This window comes from Danio rerio, chromosome 22, assembly GCF_052040795.2.
Source record: "Danio rerio strain M-AB ecotype USA chromosome 22, GRCz13ab, whole genome shotgun sequence".
Taxonomy (NCBI): Eukaryota; Metazoa; Chordata; class Actinopteri; order Cypriniformes; family Danionidae; genus Danio; species Danio rerio.
The window spans coordinates 31,021,749-31,035,510 of NC_141042.1; the positions used below are offsets into that span (position 1 = coordinate 31,021,749).

General features: G+C 38.1%; 1 protein-coding gene across 4 annotated transcripts in view; it reads left to right on the forward strand.

Moving 5' to 3' along the window:
• The first annotated feature begins 1,646 nt into the window (after positions 1–1,646).
• Positions 1,647–13,762, forward strand: part of impg2b (interphotoreceptor matrix proteoglycan 2b) — a 38,604-nt gene continuing 26,488 nt past the window's right edge. For 2 of the 4 annotated variants that reach the window (XR_015522219.1, XM_087304500.1), the window contains exons 1-11: positions 1,647–2,213; positions 2,301–2,543; positions 5,221–5,387; positions 5,475–5,506; positions 5,880–5,912; positions 6,284–6,330; positions 6,810–9,697; positions 9,797–9,958; positions 10,451–10,509; positions 10,612–10,632; positions 12,099–12,352. Coding sequence is in view for 2 of the 4 variants with exons in the window: in XM_087304500.1 (XP_087160626.1) it covers positions 2,135–2,213; positions 2,301–2,543; positions 5,221–5,387; positions 5,475–5,506; positions 5,880–5,912; positions 6,284–6,330; positions 6,810–9,697; positions 9,797–9,958; positions 10,451–10,509; positions 10,612–10,632; positions 12,099–12,352 (3,985 nt within the window). In the remaining 2 variants the exon portion in view is untranslated. The remainder of the gene's footprint in view (positions 2,214–2,300; positions 2,544–5,220; positions 5,388–5,474; positions 5,507–5,879; positions 5,913–6,283; positions 6,331–6,809; positions 9,698–9,796; positions 9,959–10,450; positions 10,510–10,611; positions 10,633–12,098; positions 12,353–13,762) is intronic. The other 2 variants (XR_015522220.1, XM_087304501.1) reach the window with 1 other exon arrangement.

A 13,762-nucleotide genomic window follows, 5' to 3' on the forward strand; every position in this document is an offset into this window, starting at 1 on the left:
AGTATTATCTTAACAAACTTCAGCAGTTATATGCCAAAACCTACAGCACCTAAGCATTGTACACCATGTACATCCATTCATGACCACAGTTTACCAATCTTGTGACAGCAACTTACGGAATTATAGGACACCATGTCACATCATCACAAACTGATTTCTTGAATATGACAGTGAGTTCACCAAACTCAAATATGTTAAATAGACATGAGATCTCAAATCACTAAAGCACCTTTGGGATTTGCTGTAACATGAGACCTACTATTTATTTGCAACAAATCATGTTAATATGCACCAAGGTCTTTGAGGAATGATTCCAACAGCTTAATGAATTTCTGCTACAAATAATTAAGGCAGTTCTGAAGGCAAACCAGGTCCAACCTGGTTCTCGCATGGTGTACCTAATAAAGTACCTTTACTCTCAGAAATAAACGTATGCAAACTGTCACTACTACACTTTTAAGTATCTAATATGTAAAGCAGGGGTGTCCAAACTCGGTCCTGGATAGCCAGTGTGCTGAACCAGCTAATCAGGCTCTTACTTGACATACTAGAAACTTCCTGGCAGGTGTGTTGAAGCAAATTGGAGCTATACTCTTAAGGACACTGGCTCTAAATGACTGGGTTTGGACACCCCTGATGTAAGGGATAATGTTCAATGCGGAAGTTGTTCTCACAAAATATAGCATGGGAGGTTTGTCAGCAGGCCAATGTGAAGCTAAGCATTGTGCTTACTTATAATAATAACTGACTACATTTAACTTATCTAGTTTATTGCATAGTTACTTGCCACATAAGTAAATAATCAGGCACAAAACATTGATCTGAGCTGTAATACTTAACTAACTTTTTAATTAAATGTAAAGCTTGTAGAAAGAAAAATGCCTAGATGCAGTCTACACTAACCTACTTGTGTTATTCTGTCACAAGGAACTGCAGACTGGCAGGTAAATATATTTGAATATGTTCAGATAAATAAGATAATCAAAAATACCCAGATGAGCCTGTTATCACTATTACCAGTTGTTATTTGAGAATAACATACCTTGAAATGTTGTGATTTACCTATCAGAATCACGTATTCCAGAGAGCCGTGTTATAAATCTCTTTAAGGTATCAATATAGCCCATTTTGGTTTCCTTTTGGGTGCTCCCGTTTCCCCCACAGTTCAAAGACATGTAGGTGAGTTGGGTAAGCTAAATTGTCTGTGTATGTTCTGGTCCTCCAGGTTGGGGGTTGAGCGCTGGGCTAACAACCCACCTCATAAAAACTAGATGTTACAAAACACCAATATATGGTGTGGCTAAATATCAACTTCGATATAAATGGCCCTGGGAGTAAGTAAGTATCTCTGTTTACTTTAAAACTTACTTTAAACAGACCTAGTATTCCAACTGCATTACAGCCATTAGAGTTTCTCCAATATAGGTTGAACCATTGATACCTTAGGAAACCTAATATTGGTTTGCCATGCCAGAGCCATCTGTTCATACTATCCCTGCCATGATGCAATACGTTCAAAACCCAATAACGAGGAAGTAACTGTCATCTGTATGATCACAGCACATGTAGACAAAGGAATGACCTAAATGACCCAAAGGAAAATGTCACTTGTAGTCAAACACAACCAAATCGTTTATTGCAGTTTCACATTAGATTGAGCACAACCATGAACAATGGTATCATTGGAAACCTCCCTGGATTGAAATCCCATTACACACAGTGGAGCTCCTCTCATAATTGAACTCATCAACGGATCAGACTGCAAATTACGGGATTCAAGCTATCCTGGAATTTGAACATCTCAAAATCCAGGCGGATCTTACAGGTGGGCAATGGTGGAGTATCACTGACTTCTCGACAAGCTTCCTCAGAAGAATTAACAAATAGGATTAGTGGGCAAGAAAAATCTTCCAAAGAGCCATCTGCTAAGCCGCATGGGGAGACGTCAGCTCAAAGCTACGTGATTGCAACCCTCTGTGACAAGGAAAGGATGAACTGACAATGCAAACCAATTAATTCAACTATATGCAACTTTTTGGGGGGCTGCAGGGAGGGATGCCTGAATTACAATTGTGGGTAACCAAAAATTGACTTTTAATTTTCTCTGAAGTTTGCCACGGGACAAGGAATCAATATGCCTGATTTACCTTTTAAATGCATTTGGTGGGGTTTGACACTATTGTTGTTGACTGGATACTTTTCTATAGATGCAGGTACGTATCTACTCTACTCTAGGACTTTATTCATAGATTTTTTTAACCCTGCAAATTTGTGAGCATGTGGTCTTTCTTCTTTATCAGATACTGGAACTCATGAGGATTACTTGGCAAATGGAAATACAATGCTTTTGGACACTAATGAAGTTTTGAATCACTTATTGTTGTTGGACAAAGGTAAAACTTTGAATTACATGTCTGCTGAAGGGAAAACAGCTCTATCTAGACATAAAAGGGACCTCCTGTTCCCCAATGGAGTTAAACTGTGCTCACATGAGACGGTGCAACAGGCAGTGCAGAATCATCTCAACTACTTTCACCTGCGAGGTAAGATCCAGACATTTCTTTTTACTCAAATTTTGAGAGATTCTGGGATAGTTGCCAAGAATCGTACAGTACGTTGGAGATGACTTCCATAGTGTAAACAAATGCTCTTTGAGATCATTATGCATGAAAAATGAGCTCATGCAGCTCCACTTTTCATCAATAATAATAAACTAAGCCAACTTGACCGATTCCATTAATGTCCAAGTAACCGCACTGGATTCAAAACGTCAGAAACACACTGTCTCTTTGTCTCGGTCTTGCATATAATCGTACAAAAATATTCAGAGACACTTTTCCACATCATGCTCTTTCTAAAGATCACATATTAGCCTGTGAAGTTAGATGCAATCAAAGTATTAAGCCCTACTGGAGACCACCGCTGAGAATAATGTCTCTCGCTGTTTGAGGTAATAAGACCCAGATGACCCTAGTGAATCTAATTACGACAACACGAAAACCAAGTGTTGCCATTTTATGTAAAGGTTATTCTTGCAGTGTGTCAAAGAAAAGTTGATTACATTTAGCCACGCACATTATTAGTTGGTGGTCTGATGCTTAACTGCATGTACTGCGGGGGTCCAAAAGTCTAAGACAACCTGTGAATGTTTATTAAGGATTTAAAAAATTTGGTGTCTCCATTGCGTAACAATTTGTCACCTTGGAATTATTTTGAGATATTAAGCTTCAAAGTTTTTGCATTCCATAGCAAACAGTATGTGTGTAACATTTTTTTTAATAAAAAGTCCTAAAATGTAAACAACTTATAAAAAACACCCCATAATGTAAATATGTTGTCATTTAATAAGAATATGTCAATAACTCAATTTTGACAAAAATGTCAGATAGAACCTTATAGTTCAAAGGTGACAAATACAAGGACAAATTTTAAAGTTTTCCCTTTGATTGCATGAAGAACTACTGTACAGCAAGATATTGAGTTCAATAACATCTTTAGAGTTTCATGGAAAAGCCGAAGTCAAATAAGTTGAGTAAATAATGGCACAATTTAGATTTTTGGGTGAACCAATTTTCTTTGATGCTGATAATGATCATTTGGCTGTCAGTACTTTCATGTATCATTCCAGTAGGAAAAGGCTAGAATTCCCCATTTCTTGTTCTTGCTCTCCTGAAGAACCCATTGCTACTAAATCACAGCAGACAGTGATCAGATCCTTGGCTCTGCCAGGAAAACTGGTGACCTCTGCCCTCATTCGCACTTGAGTTCTGGTATTTGTCATACAGAGTCAGCATGGCGGGCAGATGTAGGTGGAACATATCAAAATGTTTAGCCAGGGTTAACGTCCCCCATCTGTGCATTTAATTTTCCACTTGCAGGGTACATTAAGAAAATACGCAGATACCAAAATAGCAATTTTGGTTCACAATCTGAGAAATAAAAAAATTACGTTTGTCTGGAACAACTGACATGTGTGGCTAAAGGATAAGAGGGATGTTTCCATTATGCTAGGTATTGCTGTTTCTTTACTTAATTTAAAAATAAAAAAATAAATAATTTATGTCTTTTAAATTAAAGGAGTTTCCTTTAAGGAGCAATTTCAGTTTCCACTACAACAGAGTTCATAGCTGGTGTTTTGGCAGATTTTTGCTTCTCTATTGTTTATAGTTTCTCTCACAAGATCTTTTCCAAAACCTAGCAAACTGCTTGAATAGTTGCTGTCTAAACTGGCTGCAGTAATATAAATAAAATTAAAACTATACTAGTGTTTACTAGTGTTCCTAAGATACAATTCACAGTTGCAACATATAGGCTCATTCTGAAAACGTAGCCCTATATACATTTCTGGAGATCATGAATTATGTAGCCAGACATACGTATGGCTGCATTTCATCTTTAAAATGAATACTATGGGACGGTATAACGCTGTTCCTTTTCATGCTTACCAGCTAAATGCTTACCTCCATATAGACGGATTTTCTACTGTTACCAGTTTGTCTAGTAGCTCGCCATGTTTGTCGGTGAACTTAAGACGCAGAGAAGAGATGAATACAATGACATAGTTCAAGTCCGGCAAAGAACCATTCTAGAAAGCGGGTAAGACGAAATCAGAAGCCAAAAATTTATAAACACGTAAACAAGAGGGTGAGAATGTGGTAAAATCTGAAAATGTGGTAAAACTCAGGCGAGGGCTTTTCTTTTTTTGGATTGCTTTGTTAAACTGTTGGTTGGATTTAGGGAAGTGGGTGGGCGCGTCAATCTGTGCTTTTGAAAACACTATCGGTTAGGTATAGGAAGGAGAGGGGTGGGTTAGTCAAATGGTCAGTCAGTCGACAGTGGCCTCTGGTGGATTAATGCATGAACAGTTGGCGCAAATGGCACTCGAGAGAGAAATTTGACATCTCAAAAAGCATACACAGCAGCCTCTGGTGGATTCGCAAAAACAAAAGCTGCAAAAAAACACCTGCTGGGATGTATTTGCGCTCTCCAGAAATATATTTAGCAGTACATTTTCATAATGAGCCTGGGCATGTCCAGTTAGTCCAGTCAGCATGTTGCTAAAGGTAATTGGTGATTCACTAATACAAATGACATGAACTTCATCAACGTATTGTATGCAATCTGTTTCTGTTTTTACCTATGTGTACCTACAGTATGTGTGTAAGTTTACATTGCATGAGTAGGCCTATAAGTAGATATTTATGCATTTGTGTACCTCAGTGTGCCAGGAGACAATTTGGGAGGCTTATAAAATCTTCTGGGATCGCTTACCTGAGAAAGAAGAGTACCAGATCTGGATGAAAAAATGTCAAAATGGTAGCATTAGCGTGTTTGACATCGGCCGAAGCTTTAGTCAGTCAGCTGAGCACCTTGCTTTGATTTCAAGTGTAAGTATTCTTACTACTTCAAAGATTACTAAAATTGTTATATTCACCTAAAAAAAGAAACAAACTTACTCTTATTGTATTTTGCAGAGGGTAGCATCATCCACAATAACATCAACAAGGTAAGAATTTTGCACAATGCTGATAAACTGTTGGGGGATGGGGGGTTATCCGAGTAATAAAGTTCCAAAAGAGATTGGTGGGGGGTTGGGTGAATTGGATGGAATTGTGGGAGTTTTCCAGAATAATTAACAAAACAGGATGGTGGCGGGAGATGGGTGTAAAATACGGGAGACTCCCAGGAAAAACAGGAGTGTTGGCAGGTATGGGGTAGGGCAAGCTTTAAACTGATTTGAATTTCTTCACACACAAGTTCATGTTCACGAGTTCAATTTCTCACACAAAGCACCCACAACAAATAAGAACCTGCATCACATTCCACTGTTTATAAAGTAAATGTGTAACCACATAATTCCTATATTTGTCTTATGGTAGTGCGCCCACCAGCCCATGGCAACCTGAATGCAGGTAGGGATTATGGGCTAAATAAAGTAGTACTGCTTTGCAGCCTATATGTAAATTAATCTGCAAATCACTGGTGTGGAGCTAATGCTAACACTTTATAAATTATCTAAAACATCAATTCTTTCTTGAGCCCAATGGCTAACTCTTAGCTCACACTAGTACTTTGTAGACAAACCACCCATTAATAGTAAAAACTGGATACAGATTTTAATAATACTTTTAGTCCCTCTTAGAGCTAGTCCTTTTTCTACAGTTTTAAATACTTAGCACGCTTTATGTTTCTATTTTTTTCCTGAAGAGCAAATTTATATTTTGTTGGTTTAGGGTATGTTCTTGTGCTTCAAACGCATTTATAATTATCTTTTCCTTCACAGGCATCAGACGACGACTACTTCGCCAACACTAGCAAAAGCTGAACAAGGTCAGTGTAGTTTACTACATTGTTTGAAACAATATACTTCTTAAACAGTGGATCTGAGTTCACATTCCCTGTGTTTATACATTTTTAGCTAATGTCCAGGAAATTTTATGTTGACTTGATTTTGCGGTCTTTTGATTTAAGTTATGCTCTGATTCAATATTTATTGGTGCAGTCATATCAACACAGATCTAGTGCTTTCTGGCTCAAGATATACACTGCTCTCAGAATAGACTTTAATCCTTGTTAGGTACTCTGTGGCTTGTAATAAAGTAGAGGTGTCAAGATCCTCAGACAAAGTTACATCATTTAATCAAGTGTAATTAATTATTTGTGCATGGTCTTAGTCACAACAGTAGATTATACAGAGTTTGGCCCTTACATCACGAGAATAATTAAGGAAACCCAATTAAATGATGCAATTTACATTAAAAAATAATGATAATGAAGTACACTTTTTTCTTTTTTTTGCTTTCATCTAGTTGGTATTTTGATTCCTGAGGCAGTGCCAGGTTCACAAGTTGTCACACCGCAGACCTTTGCAGATGATATCGTAATCACAACTTTGCCTACAAGGCTTCAAGTGACACCTGGAATTACCCCAAAGCCTGATCTTGTCACAGCCTTTAAGGACACAGTAAAACCTATTTCTGAAACTGAACCTGAGGTCATATTGGGTACTACTTCTGAGAGTCCTGTTAAAGCATTGGATACCATTACCATTAAACATGAAGAGGTTGTTGTAGTCTCAGAATCTAAATTATTGATTACTGAGAGGACTTCGGAGGACTCTACTTCAAGGAAATATGATTATGAGTTTCCCACGACCTTTAAGGACTCGTTAGTAATAAACACTCCTATAGTACTAACAACTGAATTTTCTGAACAAATGTATTCAGAAATAGGACAAGGTTTTTCTGATGGTACAGTTAAAACAGTAGCTGTTACTATTCAAAAGGAACTTGACATTGTCTCAAAATCTACATTATTAACCACTGACAAAACTCCAGAAGTTTCTACTTCAAAAAAATCTGAGCATGATAATCCCACTAACTTTGTAGATTCATTGGGAATAAGCACCAATACTCCTAGAGTGACCACAAGTGAACTCAAAGAAGATCTTCATTCAGAATTAGAACAGGTGGCTGGGCAGGATGTTATTCACAGTCCTGTTAAAACAACACATGTTACAATTAAGCATGAAGTGTTGGACACAAATACTACATTAATGACAACTGACAGAACTCCATATTCTACTTCAGCAAAATATGAACGTGTTATACCAACATCCTTTGAGGACTCACTAGTCACAAGTTCATCTACTGAACAGGATATGACCAATGTTCCTATTAAGACGGCATATGCCACAATTTCACATGGAGAGTCTGAAATTGTCACAGAGTCGACAATAACAACCACTAACAGAAATCTTGAAGATTCTTCTTTAGCAAAATATGATTATGGGATTCCTCAAGGAATTGATACTTCTTCGGGAGTAATTAATGAATCTTCTACAAAAGAACATAATTCAGTATCTAAATTGAATATTGGTCAGACTACTACTGAAGGTCCCCAAACAACTGATGCAGTTCAGTATGTAGAATCTGACATTGTGTCAGAGGAAACGTTGAAATCCACTGGCAGAACTGCAGTTAGCTCAAACTCTACAAAAATTGAGGCCGATCTTTCCACAACTCCTGAGGACCTGACAGGAGTAAGTACCAACACTCCTGAAATAGTCACTAGAGATTCCATTACAATACTTATCCCAGAAACCGAGGGCATTACTAAAAATCCTGTTAAATCTGCACCTATTACCATTCAGCATGTGGATGTTGATGATGTTTTAGCAGCTACAGTGATGTCCACTCATAAACCTCCCAAAGTCTCACCTACAGAAATATCCCCCGATCAGAATCTCTTACCAGAGGAATCAAAGCTGCCAACTCCTACAAAACTAGCAGAAGTTTTGTCTGCCACAGAAGAGTTGCCAAAGGATCAGACAGACAAGGATGTTGCTAAAATTGTATATGTGTCTACTGTGCCAGAACTGGTGTCACCAACTATTCCCGCATATACGTCAACTGACACTACTAAGGAAAACCTACATGTGTTAACAGGGGGGGCAGTTGTTACATCACTTGATAAAGATGAGGAAGAACATACACCCCACACAAAAGAGAGCAAAATTACACAGGTGACAACAGGAGCAGAATTACCAGGTACCATAACAGAGAGTACTCATGGAATGTGGAGGGAAACCCAAGAGCCAATAAATGTCACACCTGATGCTGAAGACAATCATTTGGGCAAAGAAGGGTACATAATAACAGAGATCCCAGAAGTTGCTGAAGTACCAGCTGGAGTGACACCCAAAATGATTGTGGAAACTACAACAGCCACTGAATCTGTGTTTACTGTGAAAGACACATCTATAATTGTAGACAAAACTGGCATTGTGAAACCTGTCGTGACTACGACAGAGGCAGCTGAACTTACTGAGGTTGGATTCGAAGATTTAGGCACAGACAAAGTAACAATTCTTGAAAACACACTTGAAGATTCTGTAGGACTAACAAATGAACCTTTTGCTGTATCATGGGGTGTAACTGAAGCCACTATTTTAGAGGAATCATATGTGGAAAGTACTGAAAGTATTTCAGGTAAAGAGAAGTCCACTGAAACTATTAAGATCACAGGTGAAGCCACAACTGATGACATTGGTACTTCTGAAACTGACATTGTAGTGCCTGTAACCGATCGCATAGAAGATAATGTAAATGTATCACCTAAAAATGATGATGCTAAGGAAACAAACATTTTTGAAGACACAACACCAGATCTTAGTGTTACTAATTCTGAAAAAGACATACTGACAACTACCATACATAAAGACATGCATGAAGTTACAGAACCATTAAATATTCCAGAGGTCACACATAAGGTTGTGATAGAGATCACAGATGATGTACGTGAGACCAGAGGAGATTCCTTACCCGAGACACCAGAAGTCACAACAGAGACACCTAAGGTTGCAACAGAAGCTGATGTCAAAACAACAACAAATGTTATATCTAAAGCACCTGAAGTTATACTGAAGACAACTGTAACCAAGTCAGATACACCTGATGTCACAACTCAGACACCTTTGTTAAAGCTTGAAGATACAGAGAGGGTTGAAATAGTACCTGAAACTCCTGACATACAAGTGGTTCAAACAGAACACTCAGAAAATGATATCCCAACTCCTGTCTTGAAAGTGGAGGATTTCACAGTTGCGCTGAATGACTTGACAACTCCTATTCAAAAGACTTCTTCAACCACATTACAACAAGACATTTCTAATGATATTTTAGAAGAAAACAATGTGGTGAGCACATTCCGTTTCTAGTTATAAATTAATTATAAAAATTATTTATTATGATTTCTTCTAAAACATTTTCTATTTTTTTTCCTGTATATACTGTAGATGGGAAATGAAATTGATGATATTGTGGTTCGACCAGTACGCCCTGTCGGCGATCATATTTTGGAGCTAAGTATTAAGCTAAGAGGGGAAAGCTATGACGATGCTCTGAGGGATCCATCAAGTAACTACTATCAACATCTGTCTACACTTTTTGTTGAAAAGGTGAGTTGCATCTACGCATTAAGCTATTTTAATGATTGGAATCTGGGGGTCATGGCGCATTGGGTAGCACAATCACCTCACAGCAAAAAGGTTGCTTGTTTGAGCCTTGGCAAGGTCTGTTGGCGTTTGAGTCTGTGTGGAGTTAGCATGTTCTCTCTGTGTTCGCGTGGGTTTTTTCCGGGTGCTCCAGTTTCCCCCACAAGTTCAAACACATGCAGTGTAGGTGAATTGGGTAAGCTAAAATTGACCATAGTGTATGTGTGTGAATGAGTGTGTATGGGTGTTTCCCAGTGGCGGATTGCAGCTGGAAGGGCATCCACTGCGTAAAACATATGCTGGTGGTTTATTCCGCTGTGGCGACCCCAGATTAATAAAGGCAAAAAGAAAATGAATGAATGAATTAATGCCTGGAATCTATAATATCATGGCCATCAGGGTATATATTGTATTCTGTATTGTACTTTTATATCATATTTTTTTATTTTGTTGTAGATTGAAGAAGTTTTCGAAAGGCTTCCAGGTTTCAAGAAAATATATGTTCTTGAATTCAGGTATGATAAAACAAAACTTTAAATAACACATTCTGGTTATAAATAAAGCAAACAATATACATTTATTTCCTTACATCTGTCTTTTTTCTTAATATATTCCAGGCCACAGAAGGACATTGAAGGGTAAGCATTCTACATTTCATTTAAATCAACATTAAATCACAATTAATCACATCTCCAGATGATAAAAACAGATATAAATGTAATTTGGGCTATCACTACTAATATCTTTGCAATGTTTCACCCAGACCTGATACATCCATTTCTTCACCCTGCCATATCACACAGCTGCGTGATCCATGTCTCCTCCAAAACATCTAATGAGAAATTCGTCTGTCTGAATTTTCCACCCACCATATGTAGTGTTTTATAGAGCGTTGCTCTAAAATCAATTTCACACTGTTGTCTTGGTAGGGTCATGTGCATGCAGCCTCGTTAGCTTTGCAAAATCAATCGACTGAATAGATAGTCATACTCATTCAGGTGTAACATCAAATGTGTGTGTGTCAGTTGGCTATTTTGCTTGGCTAGTCACCACCTTACAGTAAGTGGGATTAGCTGCTGTGCTAAATGCATGCCAAGCATGATGGGATTAATGCTAAATATTCTGATCTCAAGTGTCATCAGTGCAAGGACTCTTTTAGGTTTATCAACAAGGCCTTGTTTAAATCAAAGAGGCTTGTTGAAGCATATGAGAATAGAGAGGTTGTCACCTAAAGCCATATAAAGCCAATTAGCATTTCTAGAGTTTCAAGAAATTGAATCCTGGTGGAGATTTTAACTTTCATAAGGAGAAAATGGATCTGGTCATAAAGTCACCAGGTTTTCTGACCCTCGTAGGAAAAGAAAATATGTAGCGAAAAAAATCTAGGTCAGTTCTCACTCCCAGTTCTTTTTTATTTCCCCCAGTAACCTGCAGCTGGCTGCTGACTATTCTGTGGCACGTTTGGCTGCTGACTTGATAATAGCCTGGAATTTTATTTTAGCCATCATGCTATGACAAAGCAATAGCTTAACCTTCTATAAACCTGGATAAAGTTTTGTGTTGGCTAGGATGTTCTATTTAATGGTTGAAGAGAGATTTTTAAGCTAGTTAAACCAGCTATCTGATGAGCTCCACCAGTTTTAATATTTGCAATTGGACATTGTACAACTGATTTAAATTTAACAAACGTAATTGAACAACTATAAAGCTCTACTATACATTTAATGAATAATAAGTCTAGAGGCAAGTTTATGGCCAGTTTGATAATGCATATTTACATTTAAATTTACAGCTAAAAATTTAGCAGACACTTTTATTCATTGCAACTTACATGACATTACCCATGAACACCCATGACATTACCCATAGCAGTGAGCTGCCTGGGGAGCAGTTGGGGATTCTGTGCCTTGCTCATGGGACCCACCTCAGCCACCATTGAGGGTGGAAGAGAGTGCTGGTTATTCACTCATCCCACCTACAATCCCTGCCTGTGCCAGGACATGCTACCTTTGTATCACAAGTTCAACTCTCTAACTATTAGGCCATGACTGCCTGTACACTATGTTGTTTTTTTGACCACAGGTGTTTTCTTTTTATTCCTCAGAGGTCTGGCAGTGGTGGTGCACTATGCTGTTGTTCTTGAGGGTGATGGGTCAGGAGTAAGTAATGAGACCATGGATTACATAAACCTGCATTCCAACATGGTTGAGAACTCCTTCACAGATCCTGAGGAGCTGCCCACTGTGGTCTACACCATCACTGACTTCCGAAACTACATCTCCGAAGCCCTTCACAAGGATAACTTTATCAGAAACGCTACTCTGAATGTGGACATTGATTCTTTGCAACTTGAAAATGGTAAGACATTTTCTAAGAAACAGAGGCACATTTAATGCTTTTTTTAACCAGATCTGGTTCTGAAGCTGGAGCCAGTGCTTGGCTGGATGGTTGCACAAGAATTGACCCATATTTCCACTAAAAGAGATTGGAACCAAATTGAACCAGCTCAGTGCTCCAGATTTGGCACCAGAAACTGGTGGCTGAGAAACTGGCTGAAAAGCAGTATTAAGTGAAGTTTATTTATAAACTAATTTCAAGAGGACCATGTGCTTATGATTTATAATGGTTTGTCCCCCCACACGATTCACCAATCAGATGATTCCTAAATCACTATTAATAACCAGAGTTTCTTACTTCAGTTATCTTCGCTTTGAAGAATTTGAAGAACCTTTATAGGGCAGCACGACATCCCAGAGGTTAGCACTGTTGCTAAAAAAAATAACCTAATTTTCAACTCCCCTGGAGTTAAACAATGACCATTTTTTTTATTAATTCAGCCTAATTTAAGGTGGGTAGAGCTGGTTATTGTTCAAAAAACGTTGATACCGGTACCGATACATTAAAGGTGCTGGTTTCAATATTTTTCCTATTCAAAGCTTGAGTCTTCTGTAGTTACACTGTACACTAACACTGTACCAACCAAAAAAATTGCACCTACTGCAGCCATGGTACATCAGAATAAAACTAAAGTTACTAGCCATACTGGCCTAGAAACTTTTCAATTTGCGTAATCTTATACATGATGTAACCACAGAAGATTAAAGCAATGGAGAGCAAATTTATCAAAACTCTTTAGTCATTTTTGAGAGACATGCTAGTGGTTTAGTCTGATTCAAATATTTATGCTAAACTATGAAAAAAGGCTGCAATACAGTGGTGCAGTAGGTAGTGCAGTCATCTCACAGCAAGAAGGTCACTGGTTCGAGCCTCAGCTGGGTCAGTTGGCATTTCTGTGTGGAGTTTGCATGTGCTCTTTGCATTCGCGTGGGTTTCCTCTGGGTGTTCCGGTTTCCCCCACAGTCCAAAGACATGCGGTACAGGTGAATTGGGTAGGCTAAATTGCCTGTAGTGTATGAGCGTGTATGGACGTTTCCCAGGGATGGGTTGCGGCTGGAAAGGCATCTGCTGTGTAAAAATGTGCTGGATAAGTTGGCAGTTCATTCCACTGTGGTGACTCAAGATTAATAAATGGACTAAGCCGAAAAGAAAATGAATGAATAAATGAATGAATGAATGAATGAATGAATGAATGAATGAATGAATGAATGAAAAAAAAATGCTCCCGCTGAACCTGGAGATTTTCTGAATGTATATAAAAATGGTAAAACTCAAATTTATCTCCACAAGGGAGTTGTAAAATGACCCTATTCTCAAAACAATTTTTTTTTCTTTTTTTAAAGGTTTATTATAGAAACATACAAGTTTGAG